This window comes from Alternaria rosae (genome assembly GCF_020736505.1).
Source record: "Alternaria rosae strain MPI-PUGE-AT-0040 chromosome Unknown BKA58scaffold_1, whole genome shotgun sequence".
NCBI classification, from domain to species: Eukaryota; Fungi; Ascomycota; class Dothideomycetes; order Pleosporales; family Pleosporaceae; genus Alternaria; species Alternaria rosae.
The window spans coordinates 5361471-5386943 of record NW_025763570.1 but is presented as its reverse complement, the minus strand read 5'-3'; the positions used below and the strand labels follow the sequence as shown (position 1 = coordinate 5386943).

The window sequence follows — 25473 nt, the reverse complement described above, 5'->3', positions numbered from 1 at the left end:
TCTTGTCCCCAGTCCAACTAAGAAACAACGTGTAAGAGAAAAGCATTGATTCGTGTAGTAATGAGATATACTGTACCTAAAAAGAACTACACTCATCCCATCTAGAGATGGTGCTGGAATAGTCCACAGTACAAGATTCGGAGTGTCGTATGTATCGCCGAAAAGAGCTTTGTTTGAGACGATACCAATGTCATCATGTCATTTAAGGATGTGATCCCAATACCGTATACTATGCCCATATAACCCAGCATCAACCAAACGCCTAAACGCACACGCTTCCCAAACTTCACTCTACCAGAGCCCCAATCCTATTCCGTTTCCATCCTAATACCCCGAAACAATGAGAAAAGAAGAATACTGTACAAAACCCCGACCCCGACCCAGCCAAGCCAAGCCAGCCCAGTAAAGGAACGCCCGCCTCTCACAGCGTAGGCGCCCTTTTCAACCCCCGACAATACCTCACATAAAGCGCATCAATAAAATGGCTATGCCTGATCCCTGGCGGTCTTGCCTGTGCAAACGTCTCAATAGCATCTTCGACACTATATCCCAACCTTTCAATTAGATAAGACACCAGAAAGAAGCCCGTGCGGTTGAACCCATAATGGCAATGCACGCCAATCAACCCCAGCCTCCCCTCCGCACGGATCTTGTCGACAAGGTCGAAAAAGTCATTGACTTCTGCTGCCTGAGGCGGTTGCTTGGACACAGTGGGGAACTTGTGGTATGGAATACCTCCTTCCTCTAGGCCTTTGGGGTCATACACAGGATTATCATGCGAAATGTCGATGACAGCGCATAACTTGCCCTTCCACTGCTTCGTCAACACTTTAGGCGTATGTTCCTCATCGACCTCTCTTAGCGTCTTCATGGCGCGGAAGACGCCTGCGATGGGGGCTGAGACGGGAGGTACCGCTTTCCATTTCGCGAGATTCTTGACGTCCCATTTGCCCTCTGTGGAGAGGTAGGAGAGTTGCCACGCTAAGGAGAGGCGCGGGTCGATGTAGTCGATGAAGAAGGTGTTGATTAGGCCGGCTATGATGCGGGACGTGGAGGGCGCGAAGAGGAGGGAGTGCGCGGCTGGTCTGGGCATTATGGCGGTTTTGACGACGAGGCGGCGGGGGTGCGGGGAGGGAGTATGGGTAGTGGGGGTGATGGGGGTTGTCGTGGCGGAGAGGAGGGGGCCGTCGGTGGTGATTACGCTGCCTTCTGTTGTGTTTTCTGAGGTGGTGGAGAGACTGACGTTCATAGTGGATGCTGATGTTGATCCGATGGTCTTCGTGTCGTCTTCTAGTTTTGGTAGGTCCTTGACATCGATACCGGAATCTTGGTGCTCTGTACGTCCTGGGTTGTCGTTGTCAGGAAGGACTGCGGAGGGTACGAAAGGGGCGGCTGCAATGGGCAGACTCGCCATCTCGCTTGGAGGTTGGATGGCGCTGACATCTCTTCCCAGAAACTCGACGATCTGTTTGACGTTAGACGCAGGAGTGACTGTGTCAGTTTCACCGGCGGCGAGGAACACGGGTATGTTTAGTCCTTTCCAGACCTCCTTGCCAGGAAGACCTCTTTTCGGTGAGCCACTGGAGTAATCGGGACACATTCCACGGGCCATCCTCAACCACACAGCACTTCGGCTCTGCTTGTTGAAGCGCAATTGTAGCTTCTTCGTTTCGTCGTCAGAATCCACTCCCGCCATGCGTAGAACGCTCTTGCTGTTGACACCTCCTCTTCTATCCCAACGTCTAATCAAATCGAAGAGAACGGCAGGCATCAACGTGACGGAGCGCAGTTTCTTGACTTCCTCTTCCATCGGAGGTTCAGCTTTGGGACAGATGGCAATCAAGCCGCTGACATGCTGCGACAGGAGGTTTGCATGAGGTGAAGTTGGGGAAGCCAGGAGCGCGGCAAGTGAGCATCCCATACTGTGGCCAACAAGAACAACAGGCTGTCCATCATTGACTCCGCGATGTGCTTCGATAACGACGGCAAGAAGCTGCACCAGGGCTTCTGTAGTGTAGGCGTCCCATGACTTCGGCTCGAAGCTTGACACACCGCACCCAGGGAGGTCCACGGCCAGACACGGGGCAAGGTTGGAAAGACTGATGAGGATGGGGCTGAACTGAGCGATAGAGCCCCCAAGGCCATGGATGAACACCAGTAGAGGCACAGGACACGGATCCTTGGGAAGTTTGTCCTCTTGATGATGTGGACGGTAAAAGGTCCGGAGCCTGGGGTACACGAAGCCAGTTGACGGGACGGTGTAGGAGCGAATGGTGGAGTACTTCTTCAAAAGGCCTGGGTCCGTACCAGCAGCTTCATCTGCGGAGAATTAGTGAAACAAGGCTAGATGATCGCCAGCTACGCTACGTGATGGATGGCATCCACGCGTATCGCTAGTCCCTGGAACACTCACCAGCTGCGGTATCAGATACATGTTGGGTGTTGATGGCGGTTCCCTTGTTTCCCTTACTCCGATACCAGAGCACAGATCCAAACCCACACAAGGCTGTCAGTTGGAGCATGCCCACAAAAGTCAGAGTTAACCGGTCTCCGCTAACTACGAATGGGTTGAGAAGCCGGAGCAGACGGAGGGCGGATTGCTTTATACTGTGCCCATACCAGAGATTAAGGTCTGAAGCGGTCCGTGTCACTGGGTCGCTGGGTGAGGCAGCGAGGGGAGCCTGTGGAAGACGCAACGTGCCATTGCGGAACAAGCCAGGACGCGAATGAGGCTCCATGTCCCCTTTCGTGCTGGAATGCTGAAAGGATATGCGACGGGGCGTTCGGGTTGCCGGCGTGCGGGACGGTGACGAGCACTGGGCGGCAGCCAATCGAATGAGATGGTGCCTCTCGTGCCCGGATCGCTGGAGAGAAAGAGCCGGTGCTGAGAGCGTCTCTTATTGGAAACCTTGCGCACGTTTGGCAACGGCAAATGCGCGACTACGAAGGGTATTCCTTAATCTGGGATCTGAAGGCGCGATCGATATCTGAGGAGGATATCATCCTGACACAGCGATATGGAGAGATAAAGCGGCACCGAGCGGTTTTGCTTTGTGCGATAGTGTCTTCCAACCCCCAACTCGGCAGGGAATCGCGTGGGAGTGTTTGCGATATGGGAATTGCTTAGTAGAGAGGTTTGCGATGGGCGCATGGGCGGTATGACGTTGGGTTGGGCTGCTGCCAGGCTTCGGCAGCGGCGTTTTCACGTCCATCGTGGGAACTTGGCAGGGATGCTGGAGCCTTCTTCCAACGGCCTTCCCCTGACCATCATCGATTGCGAACTCTATGGTGAACCATACTTAGTCCTCCCATCTCCCCGTCTGATTGAGACCTGTTGCCAATTTGCGCGTGCTTTTCTTGTGATCCGGATCTTCCGGTGTGATGCCAGCGCCCCGATACACCGGCGACATGTGCTCTTCATCGTCAGTTCTTCCAGCCTGCCCAAGGCAGAATACAGTACTCCTACTGGGAACGACCCGGTACTCGGGTCAGATCGACTTACCTGACCATCGCGGTACGACATGGACAGATGAATACTGTACATAACCGACATGCAGCCTTGCGTGCTGCGACGACCATGCAGAGCGCCAGACTCATAGGATGCATGCGAGAGGCTCCCGCCATTCCCATCGCGACCTGGCGTCCTTCCAGAAAAACCCCGCGAGCGACTTCGCCGTTGCAGGCGCCGCATGTGGTCAAGCCGAAGCCGCACCGGTAGTTGCGCCGACACACACCGGATTTGGCCGCGACCAAAGTAAATTCCCCAGACCAAACCACACCGCGCTAGATGGCCTCGAATCGTCATAATCGGCTTTCAATCAGGCCCGTCGCATTGGTCAATGGCAGCGTATGTCAAACTCACGCGTCTACCATGTTCTCATCCGACGGACCCCTCCATCGTTCCGAACGTTGGCTCCAGCGCAACGTGACATAGGACTGTTGACGCCCCACACAGACGTCGCTGGGAGCCTTCGGATTGCTCCTTCGTCACTAGGGCAGCCGACGAATGTGTAGATCCCTGCTACGGGAGTACCTGGGTATACACGGTAACTGCTAGCTATCACCGTATCTCCGACTACTTCATCCTTTGACTCAACTTTACCTTTGCCGATTCCCGCATCATCTTGTTTGAGCTACCTGTGTACCTTCTCTACTCTATCAATAACACTATACTCTCTTACTGCTTACTACAAGCCAGCCGCCATGGACCCGCGCAACCTCCAGAAGCAGCGTGAACCAGAAGAGCCGCGCTTTCTCAGCTTTCCACATCTTCCCGATGACGCGAAGCTTGAGGATGGCAAGCCAGCGCTCAACAAGTACTCATCCACATTGACGGCCGGTCACAACTTCCCAGGAGCCCAGGTCCGCTACCCTGGTGCCACGGCGATTGAAGCACCCATTCACTAATGGCTCCGTCGCATAGGCAATGCTATACGCCGCCGGTGTACCATCACGGGAAGCAATGAAGACGCAGCCCCACGTGGGAATTGCAAGCGTCTGGTGGGAGGGCAACCCTTGCAAGTCAGTGTACCCTTCGGATTCGTTGCCATGATACTGATGATTTTGCAGCATGCATTGTGAGTAGACGAATGCGAACGCCGTGATATAGGCCATGTTGTAATGTCGACGTAGCATACTGATGTCAGGGTAGTGCTGGATCTCGGGAAGGAAATCAAGAAGCACGTCTTGAACGACAACATGCTGGCATGGCAATACAACACAATTGGTGTATCTGACGGAATCACAATGGGTGGAGAAGGTATTTTCACCACTGCTGGCAGCGTCCACACAATCTAACATATCCAGGAATGCGCTTCTCCCTCCAGACCCGCGAAGTCATCGCCGACAGCATCGAAACCGTAACATGCGCCCAGCACCACGACGCCTGCATAGCCATCCCCGGATGTGACAAGAACATGCCTGGAGTCATCATGGCTTTCGCACGACACAACCGTCCCTCGCTCATGGTCTACGGCGGCTCGATAATGCCAGGATACTCCGAGACACTGAAGAAGCCTATCAACATCTCGACCTGCTACGAAAGCCATGGCGCATACATATACAAGAACCTGAAAAGCGCTTCAGAGGGTAAGTTCTCGCCAGATGAGATCATGGAGGATATCGAGAGGAATGCTTGCCCAGGAGCTGGTGCTTGCGGAGGAATGTACACGGCCAACACAATGAGCACTTCGATTGAGGCTATGGGACTGACCCTCCCCAACTCCTCTACAACCCCGGCGACCTCTCCAGCGAAAATGCGCGAATGTGCCAAAGCCGCCGCCGCGATACGAGTCTGTATGGAGAAGAACATCACGCCCCGGAAGCTCCTAACAAAAGCTTCTTTCGAGAATGCCCTCGTTATGATGATGGTACTAGGCGGATCCACAAACGCCGTGCTACATCTCCTCGCTATGGCAGGTACAGCAGGCGTCCCCTTGACACTCGACGACTTCCAGCGCGTCTCCAACAAGATCCCCTTCCTGGCCGACCTCGCGCCATCAGGAAGGTACATGGCGGCGGACCTCTTCGACATCGGCGGTATGCCATCCGTCATGAAACTGCTCGTAGCAGCCAACCTACTCGACGGCAGCATCCTCACCGTCACAGGCAAAACCCTGGCCGAAAACATCGAACCCTACCCGTCCCTCCCCCAAGACCAAGTCCTCATCCGCCCCCTAAACAACCCTATCAAACCCACCGGCCACATCGAGATCCTTCGCGGCAACCTCGCGCCGTCGGGCGCCGTCGCAAAAATCACAGGTAAAGAAGGTCTAATCTTCACCGGCAAAGCCATAGTCTTCAACAAAGAACACGAACTCGACCGCGCCCTCAACCTCGGCCAAATCCCCCACGGCGAAAACGTCGTCGTAGTTGTCCGCTACGAAGGCCCCAAAGGCGGTCCCGGCATGCCTGAACAGCTCAAAGCCTCGGCCGCCATCATGGGCGCTAAACTAACCAACGTGGCACTTATCACTGATGGGCGCTACTCTGGCGCATCTCATGGTTTCATCGTTGGACATATCTGTCCTGAGGCTGCGGTCGGTGGGCCTATTGCGGTCGTACAGAATGGCGATATGATTACGATCGATGCGGAGAAGAATCGTATTGATATGGATGTGCCGCAGGAGGAGATTGATAGGCGGTTGAGGGAGTGGGTGGCGCCTAGTATGCCCGTTACGAGGGGTGTGTTGGCGAAGTATGCGAGGTTAGTGGGGGATGCTAGTCATGGTGCTATGACGGATTTGTTCTGAGGGAGATGTGCCTGGAAGAATTTGCTATAGAATCAACGTATCGTATACACCTGGCATCTGAGTGCAATGCGACTTGTGAAAGCCTTGTTTCTTAGTAGAGCCGGAATGATTGCACTTGTCCGATGATATATTTTGGATGGTCTCAAGACTCGCTCACACTCCAGCGTCGTGTGCGAGTATATTTATGGCGAAGTCACAGTAATAATCGGAAAATGCACACAATTGTCGAAGTAGAGGGTATCATGTTGCTTTTGAGGCCCAAGCCCAGTGTCATTGGAAGTCCTAGGCTAAAAGCAGGCCCGACTCAATCATGTCTTTCAACGCCATAAGCCGTAAACCGTGGTGGATCCGTGAAAACCGCCCCGCAATCAAATGCTAGACAGCTCGTTTCTTTTACACATATTCCGCATAGAAGGTGATAATCTACTCGTCATCCTCCTCCTCCTCAGCCTCGAGGGTGGTTTGCGCAATACGGTCCAAATCACGCTGACCGGACTGTGTGATGCGACGGCCACCCTTGTCCTCGTCTTGCTCGAGCACACCGATCTTCTCAAGAGCCTGCATGACCTTGCGGTCGACGGAGCCGGAGGCGTCGACGTGGTGGGAGGGGCGCGAACCGCGGTTCTTGGTCGAGCCGTGGACCTTGCGGAGGCGGCCTACACCAACGGTCTTGCGCTGTGCCATTCATCAGTATTCCGCACCTTCATGTGTTCGTTGTGGTGGGCATTTTGCGTACCATGTAGACGTGGCGGGCGACAGCGGCGGCGCGGACGTAGAACCAGTCAATGTCCTGGGGAGGAAGCTCGTTGGAGTCTGCGCATGTTAGACTGGAAAGTTTCTCGGGAATGGGAGTATGGAATCGGTGCTTACGGCTTGTCTTGACAGTGTCAACCCAGCCTGTAGATAAGTGGTCAGCGAACTGAGGTTATCCCCCATTTACGGGATTCAGGCTTCATCCTTCACCCGCTGGATAGAGACGAACCTGGACTGACAAAACATTAGCATTCGATATCATGTGGTGTTGCGCAAAGGTAAAACTTACATGGGAAGCTTTCCCTGGCGCTTCAAGAAGGCGGCATAGGCGGCCACAAACTTGTGGGACTCGATGTCCTTGACTGAAACTCCGGGCATGATTGCGGTTGATTTGGGATTGGAGGGTGGAGAGAGGCGGTTCCGTGGGCTTGTCGTTGAATTGCTGCGGCGTTCGAAGATATCGCGAGAGCCAAATTCAGCGACCCACGGTGGCTCGCTTAGGAAAAATGGTCGGGCCGGCGCTAGTGGGGCGCTAGGTGGGGTCGTGAGCCATCACTCTTTGGAGAACGCGAGCGTTGACACGCGAACATCGTCATAGCCCGGGTGTGCAACTCGGCATCACATTGCAGCGAGCTTTAGGCTTCCGCAGGTCTAATAGCTGGTCGCTTTCGATTGCACGTACTCTTACATCCCTCACAACCCGCCCAGAATCTCAGATTGTTGATACTGCAACACGATCTCATCCGACACTTTTGAAAGCTACTCAATATCTGTTGCAGAGACGTATTGCGGGTACTGCTACTTCGTATGCAGTTTGGTATATAGAACTTCTTGTCCTGTAGATCGCCTTGCGCAACCGTAACAGAGGTATTTCGATGTCGTTCGCCAAAAGAGACAATGCGAATGCGTTGGAAGGAGGAAAGCTGCTTTAGTGCTCGAGCATCTATATCCCGCTATCATTGTGGCGTAAGATACATATGAGTTGGATCAAGCATACTCATGTCGGAGCTATGCCAAAGCATCGGGAGCACGTAGAAATCAACTGAAAGAATATTGACTTCACATGTAATTGATACTATTTTTACTTGTATATTACTATACCATACATCCCGTCTACCACTTGCTGATATCAACAACGGTAACAGTGACAGAGTTGCTGTTGCTAGGCGGCAGCTGTCCACCACCCATAATCAACAACTTAGACTGGTCCTGAAGGACGCGAAGATGCCTGGTGTAAGAGGTTGCCTCAGGAGTAGCAACCTTCACCCAAGGGCCCTCTCCAAGACCCTTGTTAATGAACACCTCCGAGTTGCTGTGTGCGCTTGCAATAATGGTTCCGTTCTTGCCACCGGCAGAGCTCCAGACAACATATGGAGAACCAGTGGGGATGGTGCCGTCGGTGGACTTGAGGCTGATACCGGTAGCCTCGCCGAACTTCTCGGGGTCGGACACGATCTTGTAGTAGACGGGGAACTGGTAGGAAGTGGTGATGGCGGGTCCGCCACCGTACTCGTAGGTCATGATGTACTTGCCATTGGGCAGTTTGGCGACGGTGGGCATGCCAGGGCGGTCGGTGTAGGTAGGGTAGGTGACGTCGTCAATGACTGCGCCCCAGGTCTTGAGGTCGGTGGTTGTCTGGTGAACCATTTTCTGGCCGTAGGTAGCGTTTTCGCGCTGGTCGGAGTAGTAGCAGATGAGAGTCTTCTTGTTCATCATCAGGAAGGGCTCCCAGACGGGAGTGAGACCGTTGTTGGGGCGGGCCTCGCCACCTTTAGCGATGGAGGAGACAAACTCCCAGGTCTTGCCACTGTCCTTCGAGGCGTAGAGAACGATGTCGGTGGTTGAGAGATCGGTAGGGATAGAGGACCCAGAGATAAGAACGGTACCGGCTTTGTAGCCACCAATTGCCTCAGGTAGCACGTAGAGGAATGGCTGGTAGCGCAGACCGAGGCCGTTCTGTGTGTCTTGCACGCGCGAGATCTCCTTCCACGACTTTCCGCCATCGGACGACTTGAAAATGGGGAAGTAGACCTTCGGTGGTTCGGGCGAGTAGTTCTCCCAGGTTGCAAGGAGCGAACCGTCAGGAAGCTGAGCACTGCGCGCGTAAAGGACACCAGGGTCGGTCCAGTTGGCATCCCTAGGCGGCGAGAAGATCACATTGCGAGAGAAGGTAGGTTGTTCTGCCTTCTTGGAAGGAAGCGCAGAAACGGTCGTAGCGACGCCGATGAGCGACAAGAAGAGGGCAGAGAGACGCATCTTGAAGGCTTGAGAGATGTGCAAGATGAAGCAAGAAACGCAGCCAGTATCAACAGAGTATATAAACAAATGCCAATGCAACCCTACCGCTCAGTCAACCGGGATCTGCCATCATACCATGTGATCGATACTTTGTTCCCGGTCGGTGGCGCGAGGTAGTTCTCGGAGTCTGTCCGTTTAACGTCATGTTGCCCTGCCACACATGGCAGACATCCTTGCTCTTCGCAAAAAACACGTCGTTCAATGGCGGGAATCTGGAGACCGCTGTCCGGAGTAATTGTGGGGAACAAGGATCTTCGTCTCTTGCGGGGAAGGCGGTAGTTTATACACCGAGCAAGCCTTAGCTGACTTAGCTAATGGCTAGTCATCGAATGTGCCGAGGCGCGGAGGATGAGCTCTGTACAGATTGGTCCGGAAGAATGATGGGAGCATGTGACGAGAGTCTCTCCGGAGCTTCATTGCCAAGATCTTGGATATCGGAGGGATGCCGAAGTTTTGTTGTAGTGGTATATGTATATGTCGGAGTTGGGGGCTGGAAGTGGAAGATGGGGTGTGGCATGACGCATGGCATTGGCAGCGGGAAGGCGCGTCCACGGGTGCCATCGAACGCGACAGCTCGCTACCCCGAGCCACGAAGTCTATCTTAACATCATCGATGCTGTTGTCGTTGCGCATCCCACCTACCAGTCATGCAATGCGCGTATTGTCTCATACCCTGTGGGATAGATCCAGCGAGTTGAGCTGTGGTGGCGCGTTACAGTAAGAAGGCCAGGAGGTTCGCACAAAAGACGACACCAGCAACGCGTCTGGTGGCGAGAAGCAGGTACTACGAGGTATCGAGGCTGCGCAATCGTACATCCACGCATCGAGCGGATAAGGCAGAGTTAAGAGGACAGATAGAGATGAGGCAACCTACGCATGTGATGCTGGCTGCGTTCGGCTGATGAAGTTCGCCAATCAGCGGGTCGGCACGACAGCCTCGTTGATCGCTCTGCAGCAGTGGTGGCAGTGCAGGAACGACCGCAGCAGTCATCTCTGGTTCGTCGAAACTACAGCTGACTGCAGCCTGGACTGGTCAAAACCATCATGATGCCGCCCCTCTTTGCGTCCCTCAGGCGACTGTTCCTGCATCGCGGCGTGAACACTATGCGAACATGGTAAGTCTCTATGGCTCTCAGGCTGGAACAGGGCGACCCTTTGTCATCGCAAGGCTAAAGTGGACATGTGACATTTTGTGGTGGCTGACTTTCGCATTGGGATAGGCTTCTTCAATCGCTTCTCCGGTGCCTTTGCGCTCCAATCAACAGTACCCGATGAGCAATGATCCAAAGACATCTGATGCGGGGCGCGAAACACCTCTTCCACAATATGAAAAGACACAATCGGTGCCGTTCACTCTCAATCTCCAAGAAGATGCACGCAATCCTGGCCAATTCCAGCTCGTCTTCAACCTGGGCCCGAAACAACAATCGTCGATCGGAGTACCTCTGAGTTGCGCACCTAATGTTGCCGCGTCTACGGCTATACGAGATGGCTTGAAGTCTAGTGTCGAGAGCTCAGTTCCTCAAAAGACGAGTCCACCAAGTACTCCTCTCCACGACAGGCAAGGCTGGGCCGACCTGGACAATGTGCCTCCTGACTTTCTTAAAAAGGTAGTGCCGGATTGGAATGTGTCGTTCTCGCGGAGCGACTCAACGGCTTCCACACAATCCAAGCGACTTACCGACATCAAGGCCAGGATCAAGAAGAAAGGGAAGGGCTACGTGGTGCGCTTGTTGAAAGGCTCAACCGATTCGAACGAGATTGCCGAAGTGGATCTGGGTCAAGCGGTTGGCTCAGAACGGGTGTTTGCGACTCCAGAGCTTGACTCGGCAACTTTGCCTGCGGAGCTGTATTCTCCCCCTTCAGCTGTTGCATCAAATGCCGACAGTCTTTTGGGTCGCGACGATATCTTCGAGATCGGTACTTCCAACACATCAGGCATTGAACGACCACTGCCGTCTGCCATTCCACCAAGGAGCCATCTGCCAAATCATAGTCTAGCCAGGAGTTCGATCGCAGAGGACGGCTTCAGTGATGCTGAGACTCTGATACCAGACATTCGCTCAATCTACGACCGTATGGATGGAGATCAGACCGACGTAGAACCATCATCTCGGACCCCATCAATTTTTCCCACTCGCTCGGCCTCAGTCTCCAGCATCGTGAAGACGCCAACCCGCGGTCTGTCAGTCGTTGGACCTGTAAGGAAGCGTGTCGAGAAGAAGACACGTCCTCGAGTGAAGAGTCGAGTGGCGAACCTGGATCTCAAACGATCGGATGCTCACAAATCCGTCAAGCGTCGCGTAGGATCGACAACTCTTGCACCCGATAGTCAAGTTGTAGAGGATCTGGTGAACTCGACTACTTTGCGCCAACGCATCCGTCCGGTGTCTCGAAAGTCGAGTGGAATTGATCTACTGGCTGAGGAGTATGCCACCCGGTCACAACCGATGCGACATACGAGTGTGGCCAAACCGCGGCATCTCCGCCATGCATCAGCTGACGATCTACATGTTCCCTCCAAGCCCAAACATGGTTTACGTTTGAACACCGACGTACCTCAGACCAAGTCAGCTCATGTGTCGCCAGCAACGCGTCGCAAGAGGTCACCTAGGATACGCAAGCCAGCGTCATCTTCATCGTCATCAATAGATGCCGCGGACGCCAATGCTATGCGATCACCTGCGTCAGCAGGAGTAGGTCGTGCCGATGAACTCCGTGAAGCGCTAAGAAGAGCTTTAGATCAAATTGAGCCAGGGAATGAGGATCTTGATGATGGATTCGAAAAGCCCGCAGTACCCACCATCGTTGAGCCATCGATTGACGATCATGTTGGCGAGATACCGTTACCTCCGGAAGCAGAAATACGGATGGCATCTCCTGGGTGTCGAAACACAACATTGAGGTACTGGGGTCTTGCATTGAGTGCGTTGTCAGACAAAACCTATGAAGGTTTTCGATTGCTTCGTGATACATTCGGTACTGAACCGCCCGTGCCGCAGGGGCATGTGCGGGTGCGATGGACTTGCGTCAGTGAATCAGCATACTCTTGCTCTGGACCATGCTAACAAGATGTAGTCATGTGGTGAGCCATTGTATGACGACTTTATCGAACAGCGACCCAATGCTGCCCGTCTTCTCGAAGCTTATCTCAATCGCCCAAGAGCTCATACACCAAATAGTCCTGGCAGCCAAAGCAGTACCGCGTCGTCGATGGCCTCCATCTTTGACTCGTCTAGCAGAGCGTCCACATTGACTACGCCGTCGTCGACGTATGGCGGGCCTAACTTTTGGACCAGAGGCAGCGATCCTTCCAAGTATAGCCCGTCTCGTACCGTCGCCAGCAACCCCTTCAGTGTCCGTATGCCGTCCTTCGTCCAAGAATCCTGGCTCCTGACCTGTGCGAACGAGGGCCGCCTGACACCAAAGATCGTCCATCTCGATGTCAACGAAGGGCGTGTGAGAAGCGACAAAGATCTAGCGCTCGCATTGCGAGAGCACTACGACCAGCTCAATCGACGGTGGTTCAACTGGGCTCGTCTTCGCGGGCTGACGACTATCGAGTTCGTTCAATTCGAAGTCCATCGCAATCGATTTGCTGATATCCGTGCGACGCCGTCTATGCCGCCCAAGTCCGCTGCCTCTTCGGCTTCGACCAGCGAGCCAGAGAAGTCTGCAGCGCCGTCTCAGCATCCATACACCTTCGAGCCCAACGACCTCCTGCCGCCTGTTGGTAGCACCTATCTCCTCCATTTGTTCAAGCACCCGCAGGACTATGAGGGCGAGCTGATTACATATCTTCGCAGTCCGAAGCGGCGGCAGCGATTGGAGTTCGGTATGGGCTGGGGCGTTCATCTCGTGGAGGGATTTCTTGCGCAGCGCGTTTGGGCAGTGACGATGGGCGTTTGCGGCTTGGGTAGTGTGGTCTTTGCGATTCTGTGGACTATAAAAAAGGACGATGTGCAGGGCGCCTTTGGAGTTGCGCAGTGGGTGTTAGGTATCGCGGTTTTGTTGGTTGGTGGTATGCAGGCGTGGCTGGAGTAGCCGCTTACATGTATTTTTGAGCCAACAGGTGCCATACCATACAAGGCTTTACAGGATACAAAAGCAACACAACGAACCCAATGCAGAAGCATAAGGAGCTGTAGAGTCTACATTGACGTCGCAAGTCGTAGATACACCACCCGTATCGCACTTGTATTCCTCAAAAGAGAAAGTGCCCAAGACATGGACCAAAAAACAAGCCGATGTGGCCTTCACCTGGACCCTCCACCTAAGCAAAAAGAATGATGGCTTCTGAAGGGGTCGAACCTCCGTTTCCACGAGTAGGGCGCGCAGCTAAGGCATGGAAGCAGGCCCAAGAAATTACCTTCTTACACATACTATACATGGCCTCTGCGGAGAACCTGCTAGCTTGTGGCGTCATACCACTAGACCAAGAAGCCCTAAATGTTTTGATGAAGAGATAACGAGCACAACAATACATATAGAACCATTAGAATTGTGAAGAAAATTGAAAAGAAAGTGGGTAAAAAAATGCACTGTCCTTCACCCCAAACATGCCGCCAACGAAGATCACAGCTAGAACGGCACACACATGCAAAGAACTTCCCCTTCACCTTACCTGCCCCTTGCTTACACAAAGGCTGTAACGAAGCAAACAAAAAAAGATAATGTACTTGGTCGCTGCTAGGGTCGAACTAGCGTTTCTTACAAACAATGCAAAGCACAGCTATCACCAGTCAAGTGACCGAGACACTCCGATGCCAGCGTTAACTGACACTCTGTACCTTACAGGGAACTGATGGTGAACGTGTTACCACTTCACTGGGAGACCTGTGTTGGGTTGTTTTGATAGAGTATGGAGGGTTTACGCGGTATATGTGGGATAGTGATGGTGACATCATGTTCTAGCTGAAGGGAGAGCAACACGATGAGTGGGCGGGGAGGTATTCGACTGCTTTCGCAGTGACGGGGAAGTTGTTACAAAGGGTCCTGGAGGTACACGCAGAACTGAGATGCTGGCTGCTCAGTGCGGTGTTTCCGTGTTGCTGGACGGCACATCGCGACTACGTCACACCATCACTTTGGAGAGAACGAGACAACGACACGCCCAGGAGGTCGTTGAAGGACGCTATATTGACAGATAATTCAGAACAACGCAGCCTGACGTCCACGTGGAGTTCTGCTGAGGGAGATTGACAATATGTATGGTGGAAGTAAAGCATGCGCCGTAGAAACAGAACCATGAAAGAGCGGCTGGGAAGACGATGGAAAAATTCAGACTGCGGAGCACTATGAGACTGATTGAGAGAGGCGCACTGTAATAGACAGGCAAGAGACGGCAGCTCCGTCATATCACTCTGTGTGGATGTTCATCACGAGCTACGTTTGAGACATAGAGAAGAAGAAACAGCCTCAGGCCCACCCCATATACATCGGCAGCCTAAAAGGCAGAACGGATAAAGACAAAGGTAAAAAGATGTTAAAGTCGACGGCGCCGCGCCTGAGATGCAGTTGCACCGCCCGCCATCCAAGAAGCGCCGCCGCCGGAATCCTGACTTGATTAATATCGACGACGATGTCGTCAAACACGCCTGCCTCGATCGAGATGCATCTCCGCTCACTACCATTGGGGGCAATATTGGCCGTTTCACGTCTGAAACCAGGCTGCACATGCGAAGTTCGGTGGAGTGGCACGGAGTGGGTCCCAGGAATCGGTTACGCTGTCAGGGGTGCATAACGGTTGCGCGCGCGACGTTGACGAGTCGACAACATCGGTGTGGATATTGTGCAGGATCGAAGGAAGCTTGGTGTTGCAGTGCGTCAGATTTGGTCGGTTGGGGTGTCTTGGAGATGGGATGACACGGCGAGGTCACGGCAGCTGGTGTTCGGCAACCGGACCGTCTTACTGACGTACCTTTCAAGCCCGTCATCGAAGGCATGAGCAATAACCCTACCGTTCATCAACACCACATCTACCAACCCAGCACGATCGGATCTAGACGTCTGACAGGCGCCACAGAGTGCGGCGCTCTCTGCACCTCGTTTGACAGAAACAACTAAGCGCTTGGCGGCGTCTAGTATGCAAGGGCAAATCCAGGAACACGCGGGATGCACGTTTCGTGCGGCCCCGCTGCACGCTGTCGCTCGAACCCGAAACCACAACAACACCGACCGGAACGATTCATGACGACGAGCACGCAACGTACGATGCATACCGGAGACCGAGGACTGGATTGCGACAGGGCGCAGTGATTCTGGAACTGGTCCGGAGCCGTGGGATGGCTCTTGGCTGCAGGCAGGAAATGGCCTGCGCATCCTGACAATGTCGCTTGTCTCTCCGCAACAGGAAACATGGCGATTCAAACAACGCGGGATGCATAGTTCAGCGCGCCCAGCATGAACCCGCTATTCTGGGCTCTCATTTTGCGAGTCGCCCAGGATGTGGGTCAATGTATGCCGAGCATTTGTAGTAGCAGAGACTGAACTGAATAAATAGGGCACCTGGTACCTCACTCCAAGTACCATCGCTACAGCTTCATTCGGTTTCTATACCAGTCCCTTCTTTTCAACTCACATTCGTTCATCAAGTCCTTCACTGTGTGAAGCCGGCAGACACTCTTTCAACCACTTTCGAACTTTCGTCTTCTTCGAACCAACCAACTCCATTCTTTCGAAAAACTCCATCTACATCAGTCAACATGTACAAGACCGTTACCTCCCTCAGCGCCATTGCGGCTCTCGCTGCCACCGCCACTGCCCACGGCATTGTCAACGGCGTTACCATCGACGGTGTCTTCCAGCAGGGCTTCAGCCTCGACTACTACTACGCCAAGCAGAACAACGGCAAGGTGCCAGAGCACATCGGCTGGTACGCCGAGAACCTCGACAACGGCTTCGTCGAGCCCAACTCCTTCGGCGATGCCGACATTATCTGCCACAAGGCCGCCAGTCCCGAGGGCAGCTCCGACAGCATGGCCAAGGTCGCCGCCGGTGGCATCGTTGAGTTCCACTGGAACACCTGGCCCGAGAGTCACGTCGGCCCCGTCATCACCTACGTCGCTGGCTACACTGGCGACATTGCCGCTGTCAAGAAGGAGGAGCTCAAGTGGACCAAGATCGATGGTCACGGTTACGAGGACGGCGAGTGGGCTGCCATCAAGATGATCGGTCAGAACAACACCTGGCCCGTCACTGTCCCCGAGAGCCTTGCCGCTGGCAAGTACGTCTTCCGCCACGAGATCATTGCCCTCCACGGTGGTGGTGACGCGAACGGCGCCCAGGCCTACCCTCAATGTAAGAAAACCTCTCCAGTCACATGAAGAACCAATCACTAATTCAACTTCTAGGCTTGAACATTGAGGTCACTGGCTCCGGCACCGAGACCCCAGAGGGTGTTATCGGTACTGAGCTCTACACTGCCACCGACCCCGGTATCCTCTTCAGCCCCTACGGCGCCACCATTGACTACACCGTCCCCGGACCTCCTCTCTTCGGCTCCGGCGGCTCTGGCACCACCCCCACCAAGCCCAGCACCCCTTCCGCTGCTCCCAGCGCCAGCAGCACCCCTTCTGCTCCCGCCGCCAGCCCTTCCAGCCCCGCTGCTTCCTCCAGCCCGGTCGCTACCCCCGAGGCCGAGCCTTCCACTGCTCCTTCTGCTACTCCCTCAGCTGCTCCTTCCACCGGCGGTGACGCCCTCCCCGAGAGCTTCACCATCGACACCTTCATCAGCTGGCTCGAGGGCAAGGCCAGCGGCTCTGCTTCCAAGGCTCGCCGCCATGCTCGTTCTTTCTTGTAAGCGTTGAGGAAAAACGCTGGGGATGATATGATTTGATGGATACCCTTCTTCTGAGAGAGATAACCTTTTGATGGTTCGTTCGTTGGATACGACGACTGTTTCGCTTCTTTGTGTATATACACCCGTTTCTTGTAGCATAGCGCTTTGGTTATTTAACCGATGTTTGCACTTCTATCGCTCTACTTGAGGACTTGTGATGTAGATGGACCTTGTGCTTGCCCATGCTATCCAGCAAAACTCTTTGGTATCTTCGAATGAACCTTACTCAATCCCTCCAAACGCATGAGAGATTGACTGTCAAACAGGCCTACAGCGTCCCACTGCATGACCTCAACGTCTCCTGTATCCTCCCTCGCATCTAGATATATGTCTTGTCCGTGAATCTTACGAACTTGAATGGCAACACCTGAGTGTTCCAAATTGTGTGTCGGTCTCGCGTGGGGCTGGGATCGGTTGGCAGCGTGCCCAAGGAATGAGTTCGTCTCGCTCCGTAGTCGCAGAGGCAGTCGTGACGGCAGTGGGGGGAGAGTATGATCGCAAGTACAACACCTTGACAATCAAAAGTCAGCGTGCAGAAGCAAAAAGCGAGTCGATGGGTGTGACGTGCTCGATAGTAACCTGGATGATTGGGACCTCTCGCACTACGATGGGTCCACGTGTGGCTTCCAATTGATCAGTCAGTGGTTATGCGCGAGGTCCTCGATAGTTTTTCGACCGTTTTCGCGGCGGCTATTGCGCCGGAGCTCCACCTCCAAGGCCACACTCCTCACATCGTCTTCCATCAGACAGCACTGGTCGCGTAGCGGTTCGCGTCGGAAGAGGCCAAAAGTTGAGGCCTGCAGGTTGTGGGGCTGAGTGGCAAAGGGTGACTCGTTGGCATGGTGCATGTTATGGAAATCAATGATAGCACAGGAGAAACGAGGAAAATGACACAGAACACACACAAAGAGCAGCATACCGTCCGCTAGCGCCTTGTATGTGATCGGTCACAGAGTGACACATCAGAGCAATGAGAACATTGGATGCGTAGCACACGCAGGATGATACAGTGACACCAAGCAGACGTAACAGCAGTGAGAGATACATCGTAGACGTTGCATCGCATCAAGGATAGAAGAAAGTCAAGTCAAGTCAAGTCATTAACATAAGCCAAGTCAAAGCACACTGAAATCACAACAACAAAAGATCACAAAAGCCTTCCTCAAGGCAGTGCACAAATCACTGCACTCAATGAGAGCCCACACTCTACCCAATCGCTGCGCAATGCGAGAGGGATTCAGTCCTAGCTCTTGCGAGGCAGGTTGGGTGCCGCCGTATCGTATGCGAAGGCGGAGAAAGCCTTGGAATGACTGTGGCCGAATTAGCAGGTTATCCTAGGAAAGTGTAGAAAGCAAGCGAGGAAAACAAAGAGGCCCGGAGGCAAGCAGTAGGCGATTCTTCCACCCTGAGTTGGTGGTTCGGGCGGGGGGATGGGCTGTTTATATAGTGGGAGGGAGAGCGCCAAGAGTCTGCAAAGTACGGATCTTTTGCGGTCACGCCGACGGGAGAACGTCGGGAGATTAAAATTCGTAGTGAGGGTGAGTTTTGCAAAGGGAAGGAGTGGGGGAGTGCGGTGGTTGGTTGGGATTGGTCGGACAAGGAGCGTGTTGACGGGCTAGTGCGGGAGCATTTTGTTTTTGGTAAGACGTATAATTACAGATATGGCAGGCTACAGATGAGCTTGTTGATTATATTGATTGAAAAGACGGCATGCTGTACGATGGAATGTCTGCAAGATGATTCTGACCTACGTGTCATGCTCTAAAATTGACGATTCTTCCGCTCGGTAGCACCTCCTTCAGGCGGTGCCAGGCGCTCCAAATGCCTCCAAGCCAGCAGCTCCACCCACTTCTTGATGATCAGTTCCCAATTCCCCTTGAGCTCATTGAAGGGCTTGTAGTTATCCAGTGCAGCAGCTAGCACTTCGCTCTCATGTTCCAAATCGATACCGTGCCGAGTGAGCTCGTTCCCGTAGTTCAGCTGAGCGTACTCGTGAAGTAACCTAGAAAGAAGGGCATTGAGGTCTTCTTCAAGCTCGTATGGGGTGGTCATCAGCTTCGACGTGGCTTTCATTTGAGCGAGAAACCCACAGACGAAGGGGTTGCAGGCGAAGCTGGCCTGTAACGAGTTCTCCGCGCGCGCGGTGATGTGGCCAGCGACGCCGCCGAGAGCGATGGGGTCCATGAGCTGATCCTCGAACATGGTGTAGACGTGGTGTAAGATGACCTCAGCCTCCTCGCCCGTGAATGCGATCAGGTTGTTCATGACCTCCGGCTGCTGGCGGATCTTGCTAATGCACTCCTGGTCATAGAAGTCGTTGTCTAAGTGGAAGTCCTGCGCGAGAGGAGTAGGCTGCTCGAAGCCGACGGAGCGACGGCATGCCGAGTGAGGGCATCGTACAATTTGGTCATTGACGGCGTGGAAGGTCTTGGTGAGGCAGTCGCGGCAGTGGAGATCGTCGCTCTCATGGCAGGACAGATCATAAAGCGGGACGGTGGTCGACTTGCAGGATGCGCAGTTGTCGCCTGTAATGCCCATCAGCTGCGGGGCTTTGATCGAGGGAGTGGCCATTGAGTTGCGTGTTGCGGGCTCGACGTGCTGTTTTTGCATTGGGATCGTGGTGTTGCTTGAGTCCTGGGCTCGAGTGGGTTTCTGGACCATCACAAGGAAGAAGATAATATGAGTATAAATCCACCTACGTTGCCTCAACCTAGTATAGCCATCGCCTTTGACAATGCGACAATGGCAATGACGGGCTTTATGCGAGTTTCACAACGTCTTTATTGATCGAACGGAGTCAAGCTCACGAAAAGAGATTTAGGGTGAGATTACCCAGGCGACATAGTGAGGAAAATGACGAGAAGAAACAATGTCGTCGTTGCGCTCAGAGCCTTTGATAGAGCTGCTGGCTGTTTTGGTCATTCGCTATTGGAGACGGCAATGTAAGAACCACCGGTTCGAAAGCCGAGGATATCAAGAACCGGAAGAAGCTGATGGACATGAATCTTTGAGGAAAAGGACAGCGCGTTGTGTAGAGAGATGGAGACGAGAATATGGACTGGATGACATGGCAGAAGTTTCGCGAGATTACAGGGAGACTTTTTGACACCGTAGAGGCTGTTTCCCGTGATTACCGTAGTTTGCGAAATCATTAGAGATATGAAGCTCCAGGTGGATTGCATGGTGTACGATCGCCGTATGACGCTGCGCGCAGGGCCGGTCACATGACTAAGGAACGGACTATTGCGTGGAAAGAACCCCCGAAAGATGTCATCGCATTAATAGAGACGTTTGCAACGATGCGTGGCCCTCTGGACTAGAGCTGCCATGCGGTCGAAGTTGTGAGGTTCGCGATAAATTCCGCGGCTCCTCAGACCCCTGACATGGCAGCTGCGCTAAGATAGGACGAGATAAGTGTGTGACGCCATCGACCTCGGTGTCCGGCATAGCTCCGCGCAGCTGTCTCTTATCTCAACATCAGTCCTGACTGCCTCTGGCCAGGTGTGAAAGAGTCATCTTGTTTGTATATGCAGCTCCCGGCGAGCAATGAGAAGCCAGCAACCATGGCCGACGAAAGCACCCCGCTGATCCAGCGCGTCGATGTCCGACCCCATCGCGACCGATACCCACACCATCGTCTTCGATTCGTATGCACCACTTTGCTAAGCGCAACAATAATCGTTGGAGGACTTGCTGCAATCTTCCTCTTCGCCTTTGCACCACCCACTCAAGACGAAGTAGCCCCTGCATCACGATTCTCGGCCTCTTCCTTGTCGACCTCACAAATACCTGACGGATGGGCGCGCAAGACGGCCCTGGACTTCGAGGGCCTAAAGGCGGCACTATTGGAAACACCCAGTGCTGAAAAGGCAGAAGAGTGGAGCAGATACTACACGAGTGGGCCGCATCTTGCTGGAAAGAATCTCAGCCAGGCGTTGTGGACCAGGGAAAGATGGCAGGAATGGGGAGTTGAAAGCACCATTGTCGACTACGACGTTTACATCAACTATCCCAAGGGCCACCGATTGGCTCTTATGGAAAGGGTTGGCGACAAGGAAGACGCGGCTGACAGCATCACAAAGCAAGAATGGAAGGTCAAATATGAGGCGCGACTGGAGGAAGACGTCTTGGACGAGGACAAGTCAAGTCAGCTCGCAGATCGCGTGCCAACCTTCCACGGCTACAGCGCCTCCGGTAACGTGACGGCGCCTTACGTCTTCGTCAATTACGGAACATACAGAGACTTTGAGGAGCTCCAGGCGGCGAACGTCAGTCTGGCTGGCAAGATCGCCTTGGCCAAATACGGAGGCGTCTTCCGCGGCCTCAAGGTCAAGCGCGCGCAAGAGCTGGGTATGATTGGTGTTGCCATGTACACCGACCCAGGTGATGATGGAGAGGTCACCGAGAAGAACGGCGTTGCGACATATCCCGACGGACCGGCCAGAGAGCCCAGCAGTGTCCAGCGAGGAAGCGTCCAATTCTTGAGTAGGTTGATGCCCTCCCTCTTTTTGTGCCATTCTAACAACTACAGGCTTCGCACCAGGCGATCCTACGACACCTGGCTATCCCTCGAAACCCGGCTGCCCTCGCCAGCCCGTCGACCACGCGATGCCACACATCCCCTCACTCCCAATTTCCTACCTCGATGCGCTTCCCCTCCTCAAAGCCCTCAATGGTCACGGTCCGAAAGCCTCATCCTTCAACGAGCACTGGCACGGCGGTGGCTTGGACTACAAGGGCGTAGAATATAACATTGGGCCTTCGCCAGACGACCTCGTGCTGAACCTGGTCAACGAGCAGGACTACGTTACGACGCCCTTGTGGAATGTCATTGGAATCATCAACGGCACCATTCCCGATGAAGTCGTCGTTCTCGGCAATCACCGCGACGCTTGGATTGCTGGCGGTGCAGGCGATCCAAACAGCGGCAGCGCAGCGCTCAACGAGGTCATTCGGAGCTTTGGCGCTGCCATGCAAGCTGGCTGGAAGCCCATGAGAACAATTGTCTTCGCGAGCTGGGACGGAGAGGAGTATGGGTTGGTTGGCAGCACTGAGTGGGTTGAAGAGTACCTGCCCTGGCTCTCTGGTTCCACGGTTGCATATCTGAATGTCGATGTTGCCACAGCAGGCCCGAACTTCAAGCTCTCAGCGGCGCCCTTGATGAGCAGTGTGGTGGAGGAAGTCGGTAAGCTTGCTTTCATATCCCATTACTGAGCCTCAGCTAACATCCACCAGCTCGTATGGTCATGTCCCCGAATCAGACCATCGCTGGCCAGTCTGTCTATGATGTTTGGGACAAGCGCATTGAGACGATGGGTTCTGGCAGCGACTTCACCGCCTTCCAGGATTTCGCCGGCATTCCATGCATTGACATGGGCTTCGGCTTTGACTCCAAGTCAGCAGTCTACCACTACCACAGCAACTACGACTCATTCGATTGGATGAAGATGTACGGCGACCCGACCTTCGAATACCATGCCACGATCGCCAAGATGTGGGCACTCGTAGCAGCCAAGCTCGTTGAGACACCCATCCTCCAACTGAACGCTACAGACTACGCGGTCGGCCTCCAGACCTACGTCGACGCCGTCAAACGCAAAGCTTTCGACGCCGGTCCGCCAAACAAAGACTCCAGCGAAGTCTTTCAGCCTCTCGATGAAGCCGTCTCCCACTTCCTCTTCGCATCCATCCTCCACGACGCCACAGCCGCTGACCTCGCAACCCAATACGCCAACATTGGCGACATTCCCTGGTGGCAGCCCTGGAAGAAGGTGCAACTATACCTCGCTATTCGCGGCATCAACACAAAGTACAAGTACCTAGAGAGGAAGTTTCTGTTCCCGGATGGTCTGGACGGACGAAGCTGGTTCAAGCACGTCGTCTTCGCTCCCGGCAAGTGGACGGGCTATTCTGGTGCCACATTCCCTGGTATCGTTGAGGCGATCGAAGAGGAGAGTGAAGAGGGGGTGCAGAGGTGGGTCGGCATTGTTAGTAATGCTATTGGTAGTGCCGCGGACTGGTTGGAGGAGTAGGGCTTGGAATGTACATTCCCTTTATACCCGCTGTAAGTATGAATATAAGGATCCCAGGACCCTACATGCCGCTCGTTATGCTGTGATACGAAGTTTGTAACACGGCGTGAGGCATACATATGGCTTGGGGATGGGGAGCTGATAGGTGCGTAGGTCTTCTTGAGCTATACACATCACTGGCACGGAGGAGAACAAGACAGCATGATATGGCGAAGAGGAAACAGTCTATTCAATGGGTATCAAATCGTTATGGCCTAGGGCCCAAAGTTTCCGCCCGAGGTCATCTTGTCCCTGTAGGGCAGCACCGGCGCAACGGGCGTGGGCGAGGGCGAGGGGAGGGGGCGCCGGCGAGCGAGGGGGTGTGTGGCTAGTCTATTGGGTTGTCAGTACTGTTCCAATTAGGTATAGTAGAGGTGGTGTCGATGAAGGCATTTCGTTGAATTGGCTTCGAATGCAATCACATTGAATCACAAGGGGATAAAACTTACGCATTACTTCCCGGTCCAGCTCGTCAAACAGCTGTGCCATCAGCCCCGTCGTGTACCCCTCGAGCATGGTGAGCTCTTGGCCCAAGGCCTCGTACCGGGCGGTCTGGTATGGCATCAGGCCCGCACGTACGATCAGCGACCGATCGTATATCACCTCGCACATCTAAAATAATACAATTAGCCACAATCTAAAGGTATTGTAACAACTAAGTACATACGCGCTTGTAGATGGCGTGTAAGCCAAGCGCCATGCGCTGCGAGACGGTGAGGACTCGGTGAGGGCGGGGAGCGGGAGGCATGTTGATACTTATCGAAATTTTTGTCAGTGTTTCGATGGACTGTGAGACTGTTAGCTTGTTCCATGTTCAACTGATAATTCCATAGTAGTATAGGTGGATAGTTGGACAGGAAAAGAGGTTTTGAGAAGGTATACTTACTTGGGTGTGGGTGTTAGGGCTAAGGAGCAGAAGTTGTTCAGAGACGCGAATTTGTACCTACACATCTTCACCGCGCACACGCACGCTTTGGGAAGGGAAGTGGGGGAGGTGTTTTCACCGTTTGAAGCGGGAAATTGCACTTTACGCGGCGAGGAAAAGACGATAGAGCAAGTTTTCTCTTCGTTTAGATTTTCGTCCTCAGTGTCATATTGGCAGTCCCACGTTCACTGCTACAGGACAGAAGATCTGGCGGAGTTTGGGAGAGCTAAAGTCTCGGTATCTACGCGAAAAGAACCAGAAGATCTTGTAGTCTGAGACGCATACTGGGAGTTTCATGACAGCACCAAGTCCTCCGTACACGCCCTCTACCGAATACACCCCATTTCGACATTCTCAAAAGCTTGGAGTCTAGCTCCACGTCGCTTTCGCGCTCTATCATACGCTCGGCTCAAGGTCACCTTCGAGAGACCTTGCAGGAAGGATAAGAGACTACAAGATAGCTGTCAGCATACGATTTCAGTAAGATTTTCAGCGCAATTTGCCGATATGCTGTCTATCAGAGAGCTCGGTATGACCATAACTGCGAACCGGCCACAGAGTAGCGGTTCTGCAGTGTTCAGAAGGTGTAGTCTTCTGCCAAAGGCAGGAATCATCTTCGGACGTGGGGCTGAACAAGAAGAAAGGAGGACATACAGAGAACGAGTACCCAAACGCCGAGAGGCAGAGTCTGGATGTCAGAAGCTGCTGACTGGAGGTGACGCGGTGGTGGTGTGCGCCGCGGTCGAGTGACTGTTATCGCTCCTATACTTGCGGGGTTTGACACTGCCGTCTCATACGACGAGGAACCTGTAGAAAAGAGTGACGAGGGTGCTGATAATGCAAGAATGAAGAGAAAAGACGCAAGGGAGAAGTGGGTCATTGGGCGCGAGTGTGTAGTGGATGGAAAATGGTGAGGAGGTGGGAGAGGGCAAAATTGATGGAGCTTGTTGACGTAGCGACGACAGCACCAAGGCCACGCGCGTTTGCCTGGAGGAAGATTACAACCTGTACATGCCAAGAAGTGAAGGGGAAAAGAGAAGACGTCATAATGGTGCAAAACGTGTCAGCTTAATGCTGACTGCCATCCAGATAAAAGTGAGCCGTCGAGGTCGTAGATGCAAATTGAGTTTACGTGTTGCGTACATAGCGAGCATATGCGATGAGGCGCCCGTGAGTACGAGGTGATCTAGAGATTTCCAGGTCGAGGGACCTCTACGTTGCCGGGCTGGAGTCTATTGTGACTCGACTGGAATTTGCATGCCGTATACATAGACTATGTTGAAAGCTTCTAGCACAATAGTAATCGATGTAGCTCTCTGCCGAAGGTCTGATATC

General features: G+C 53.7%; 9 protein-coding genes across 9 annotated transcripts; 4 read left to right on the top strand and 5 right to left on the bottom strand.

Moving 5' to 3' along the window:
- Window positions 1-176: 176 nt before the first annotated feature.
- On the bottom strand, window positions 177-3010 carry BKA58DRAFT_35234 (uncharacterized protein). Its single transcript, XM_046168571.1, has 2 exons — window positions 2414-3010; window positions 177-2319 (listed from the first exon to the last, which is right to left on the bottom strand). Exons 1-2 carry the CDS (start codon window positions 2736-2738, stop codon window positions 422-424), a joined length of 2223 nt encoding a protein of 740 aa, XP_046032232.1. The 5' UTR covers window positions 2739-3010; the 3' UTR covers window positions 177-421.
- Window positions 3011-4004: 994 nt separating this feature from the next.
- Window positions 4005-6349, top strand: BKA58DRAFT_35095 (dihydroxy-acid dehydratase-like protein). The gene is made up of 5 exons (XM_046168538.1): window positions 4005-4362; window positions 4424-4521; window positions 4570-4577; window positions 4652-4759; window positions 4807-6349. The coding sequence occupies exons 1-5, from the start codon at window positions 4204-4206 to the stop codon at window positions 6249-6251; spliced, it is 1818 nt and encodes a 605-aa protein (XP_046032231.1). The 5' UTR covers window positions 4005-4203; the 3' UTR covers window positions 6252-6349.
- Window positions 6289-7464, bottom strand: BKA58DRAFT_374939 (40S ribosomal protein S19). The gene is made up of 5 exons (XM_046169381.1): window positions 7294-7464; window positions 7259-7260; window positions 7122-7151; window positions 6988-7064; window positions 6289-6926 (listed from the first exon to the last, which is right to left on the bottom strand). The coding sequence occupies exons 1-5, from the start codon at window positions 7380-7382 to the stop codon at window positions 6675-6677; spliced, it is 450 nt and encodes a 149-aa protein (XP_046032230.1). The 5' UTR covers window positions 7383-7464; the 3' UTR covers window positions 6289-6674.
- A 589-nt stretch (window positions 7465-8053) lies between these two features.
- On the bottom strand, window positions 8054-9353 carry BKA58DRAFT_35024 (BNR/Asp-box repeat domain-containing protein). Its single transcript, XM_046168513.1, has one exon. It carries the CDS (start codon window positions 9258-9260, stop codon window positions 8118-8120), a length of 1143 nt encoding a protein of 380 aa, XP_046032229.1. The 5' UTR covers window positions 9261-9353; the 3' UTR covers window positions 8054-8117.
- Window positions 9354-10364: 1011 nt separating this feature from the next.
- On the top strand, window positions 10365-13461 carry BKA58DRAFT_35027 (uncharacterized protein). Its single transcript, XM_046168515.1, has 3 exons — window positions 10365-10417; window positions 10523-12331; window positions 12381-13461. The coding sequence occupies exons 1-3, from the start codon at window positions 10415-10417 to the stop codon at window positions 13344-13346; spliced, it is 2778 nt and encodes a 925-aa protein (XP_046032228.1). The 5' UTR covers window positions 10365-10414; the 3' UTR covers window positions 13347-13461.
- Window positions 13462-14720: 1259 nt separating this feature from the next.
- On the bottom strand, window positions 14721-15623 carry BKA58DRAFT_397540 (uncharacterized protein; the record flags this gene model as incomplete). Its single annotated transcript, XM_046171432.1, has 2 exons — window positions 14721-14961; window positions 15223-15623. 2 exons carry the CDS (start codon window positions 15621-15623, stop codon window positions 14721-14723), a joined length of 642 nt encoding a protein of 213 aa, XP_046032227.1.
- A 192-nt stretch (window positions 15624-15815) lies between these two features.
- BKA58DRAFT_35013 (glycosyl hydrolase family 61-domain-containing protein) lies at window positions 15816-17214 on the top strand. The gene is made up of 2 exons (XM_046168509.1): window positions 15816-16601; window positions 16655-17214. The coding sequence occupies exons 1-2, from the start codon at window positions 16007-16009 to the stop codon at window positions 17101-17103; spliced, it is 1044 nt and encodes a 347-aa protein (XP_046032226.1). The 5' UTR covers window positions 15816-16006; the 3' UTR covers window positions 17104-17214.
- Window positions 17215-18789: 1575 nt separating this feature from the next.
- BKA58DRAFT_374930 (uncharacterized protein) lies at window positions 18790-19970 on the bottom strand. The gene has a single exon (XM_046169380.1). The coding sequence runs from the start codon at window positions 19801-19803 to the stop codon at window positions 18904-18906; it is 900 nt and encodes a 299-aa protein (XP_046032225.1). The 5' UTR covers window positions 19804-19970; the 3' UTR covers window positions 18790-18903.
- A 626-nt stretch (window positions 19971-20596) lies between these two features.
- Window positions 20597-23523, top strand: BKA58DRAFT_330752 (uncharacterized protein). The gene is made up of 3 exons (XM_046168159.1): window positions 20597-21627; window positions 21674-22327; window positions 22378-23523. The coding sequence occupies exons 1-3, from the start codon at window positions 20670-20672 to the stop codon at window positions 23172-23174; spliced, it is 2409 nt and encodes an 802-aa protein (XP_046032224.1). The 5' UTR covers window positions 20597-20669; the 3' UTR covers window positions 23175-23523.
- The last annotated feature ends 1950 nt before the right edge of the window (window positions 23524-25473 follow it).

What these genes read in the sequence shown, in the direction of transcription:
- BKA58DRAFT_374939 (XM_046169381.1), bottom strand. Translation starts at nt 7,382, where the DNA reads ATGCCCGGAGTTTCAGTCAAGGACATCGAGTCCCACAAGTTTGTGGCC. An exon ending in TGACACTGTCAAGACAAGCC is followed by an intron (nt 7,065 to 7,121) that starts GTAAGCACCGAT and finishes TAACATGCGCAG; the next exon opens with ACTCCAACGAGCTTCCTCCC. An exon ending in TCGCCCGCCACGTCTACATG is followed by an intron (nt 6,927 to 6,987) that starts GTACGCAAAATG and finishes TGAATGGCACAG; the next exon opens with CGCAAGACCGTTGGTGTAGG.
- BKA58DRAFT_35027 (XM_046168515.1), top strand. An exon ending in TGCGGGTGCGATGGACTTGC is followed by an intron (nt 12,332 to 12,380) that starts GTCAGTGAATCA and finishes AACAAGATGTAG; the next exon opens with TCATGTGGTGAGCCATTGTA.
- BKA58DRAFT_35234 (XM_046168571.1), bottom strand. Translation starts at nt 2,738, where the DNA reads ATGGAGCCTCATTCGCGTCCTGGCTTGTTCCGCAATGGCACGTTGCGT. An exon ending in TGTATCTGATACCGCAGCTG is followed by an intron (nt 2,320 to 2,413) that starts GTGAGTGTTCCA and finishes AATTCTCCGCAG; the next exon opens with ATGAAGCTGCTGGTACGGAC.
- BKA58DRAFT_35095 (XM_046168538.1), top strand. Translation starts at nt 4,204, where the DNA reads ATGGACCCGCGCAACCTCCAGAAGCAGCGTGAACCAGAAGAGCCGCGC. An exon ending in ACAACTTCCCAGGAGCCCAG is followed by an intron (nt 4,363 to 4,423) that starts GTCCGCTACCCT and finishes TCCGTCGCATAG; the next exon opens with GCAATGCTATACGCCGCCGG. An exon ending in AATCACAATGGGTGGAGAAG is followed by an intron (nt 4,760 to 4,806) that starts GTATTTTCACCA and finishes TAACATATCCAG; the next exon opens with GAATGCGCTTCTCCCTCCAG.
- BKA58DRAFT_35024 (XM_046168513.1), bottom strand. Translation starts at nt 9,260, where the DNA reads ATGCGTCTCTCTGCCCTCTTCTTGTCGCTCATCGGCGTCGCTACGACC.
- BKA58DRAFT_35013 (XM_046168509.1), top strand. Translation starts at nt 16,007, where the DNA reads ATGTACAAGACCGTTACCTCCCTCAGCGCCATTGCGGCTCTCGCTGCC. An exon ending in CGCCCAGGCCTACCCTCAAT is followed by an intron (nt 16,602 to 16,654) that starts GTAAGAAAACCT and finishes TTCAACTTCTAG; the next exon opens with GCTTGAACATTGAGGTCACT.
- BKA58DRAFT_374930 (XM_046169380.1), bottom strand. Translation starts at nt 19,803, where the DNA reads ATGGTCCAGAAACCCACTCGAGCCCAGGACTCAAGCAACACCACGATC.
- BKA58DRAFT_330752 (XM_046168159.1), top strand. Translation starts at nt 20,670, where the DNA reads ATGCAGCTCCCGGCGAGCAATGAGAAGCCAGCAACCATGGCCGACGAA. An exon ending in AGGAAGCGTCCAATTCTTGA is followed by an intron (nt 21,628 to 21,673) that starts GTAGGTTGATGC and finishes TAACAACTACAG; the next exon opens with GCTTCGCACCAGGCGATCCT. An exon ending in CAGTGTGGTGGAGGAAGTCG is followed by an intron (nt 22,328 to 22,377) that starts GTAAGCTTGCTT and finishes AACATCCACCAG; the next exon opens with CTCGTATGGTCATGTCCCCG.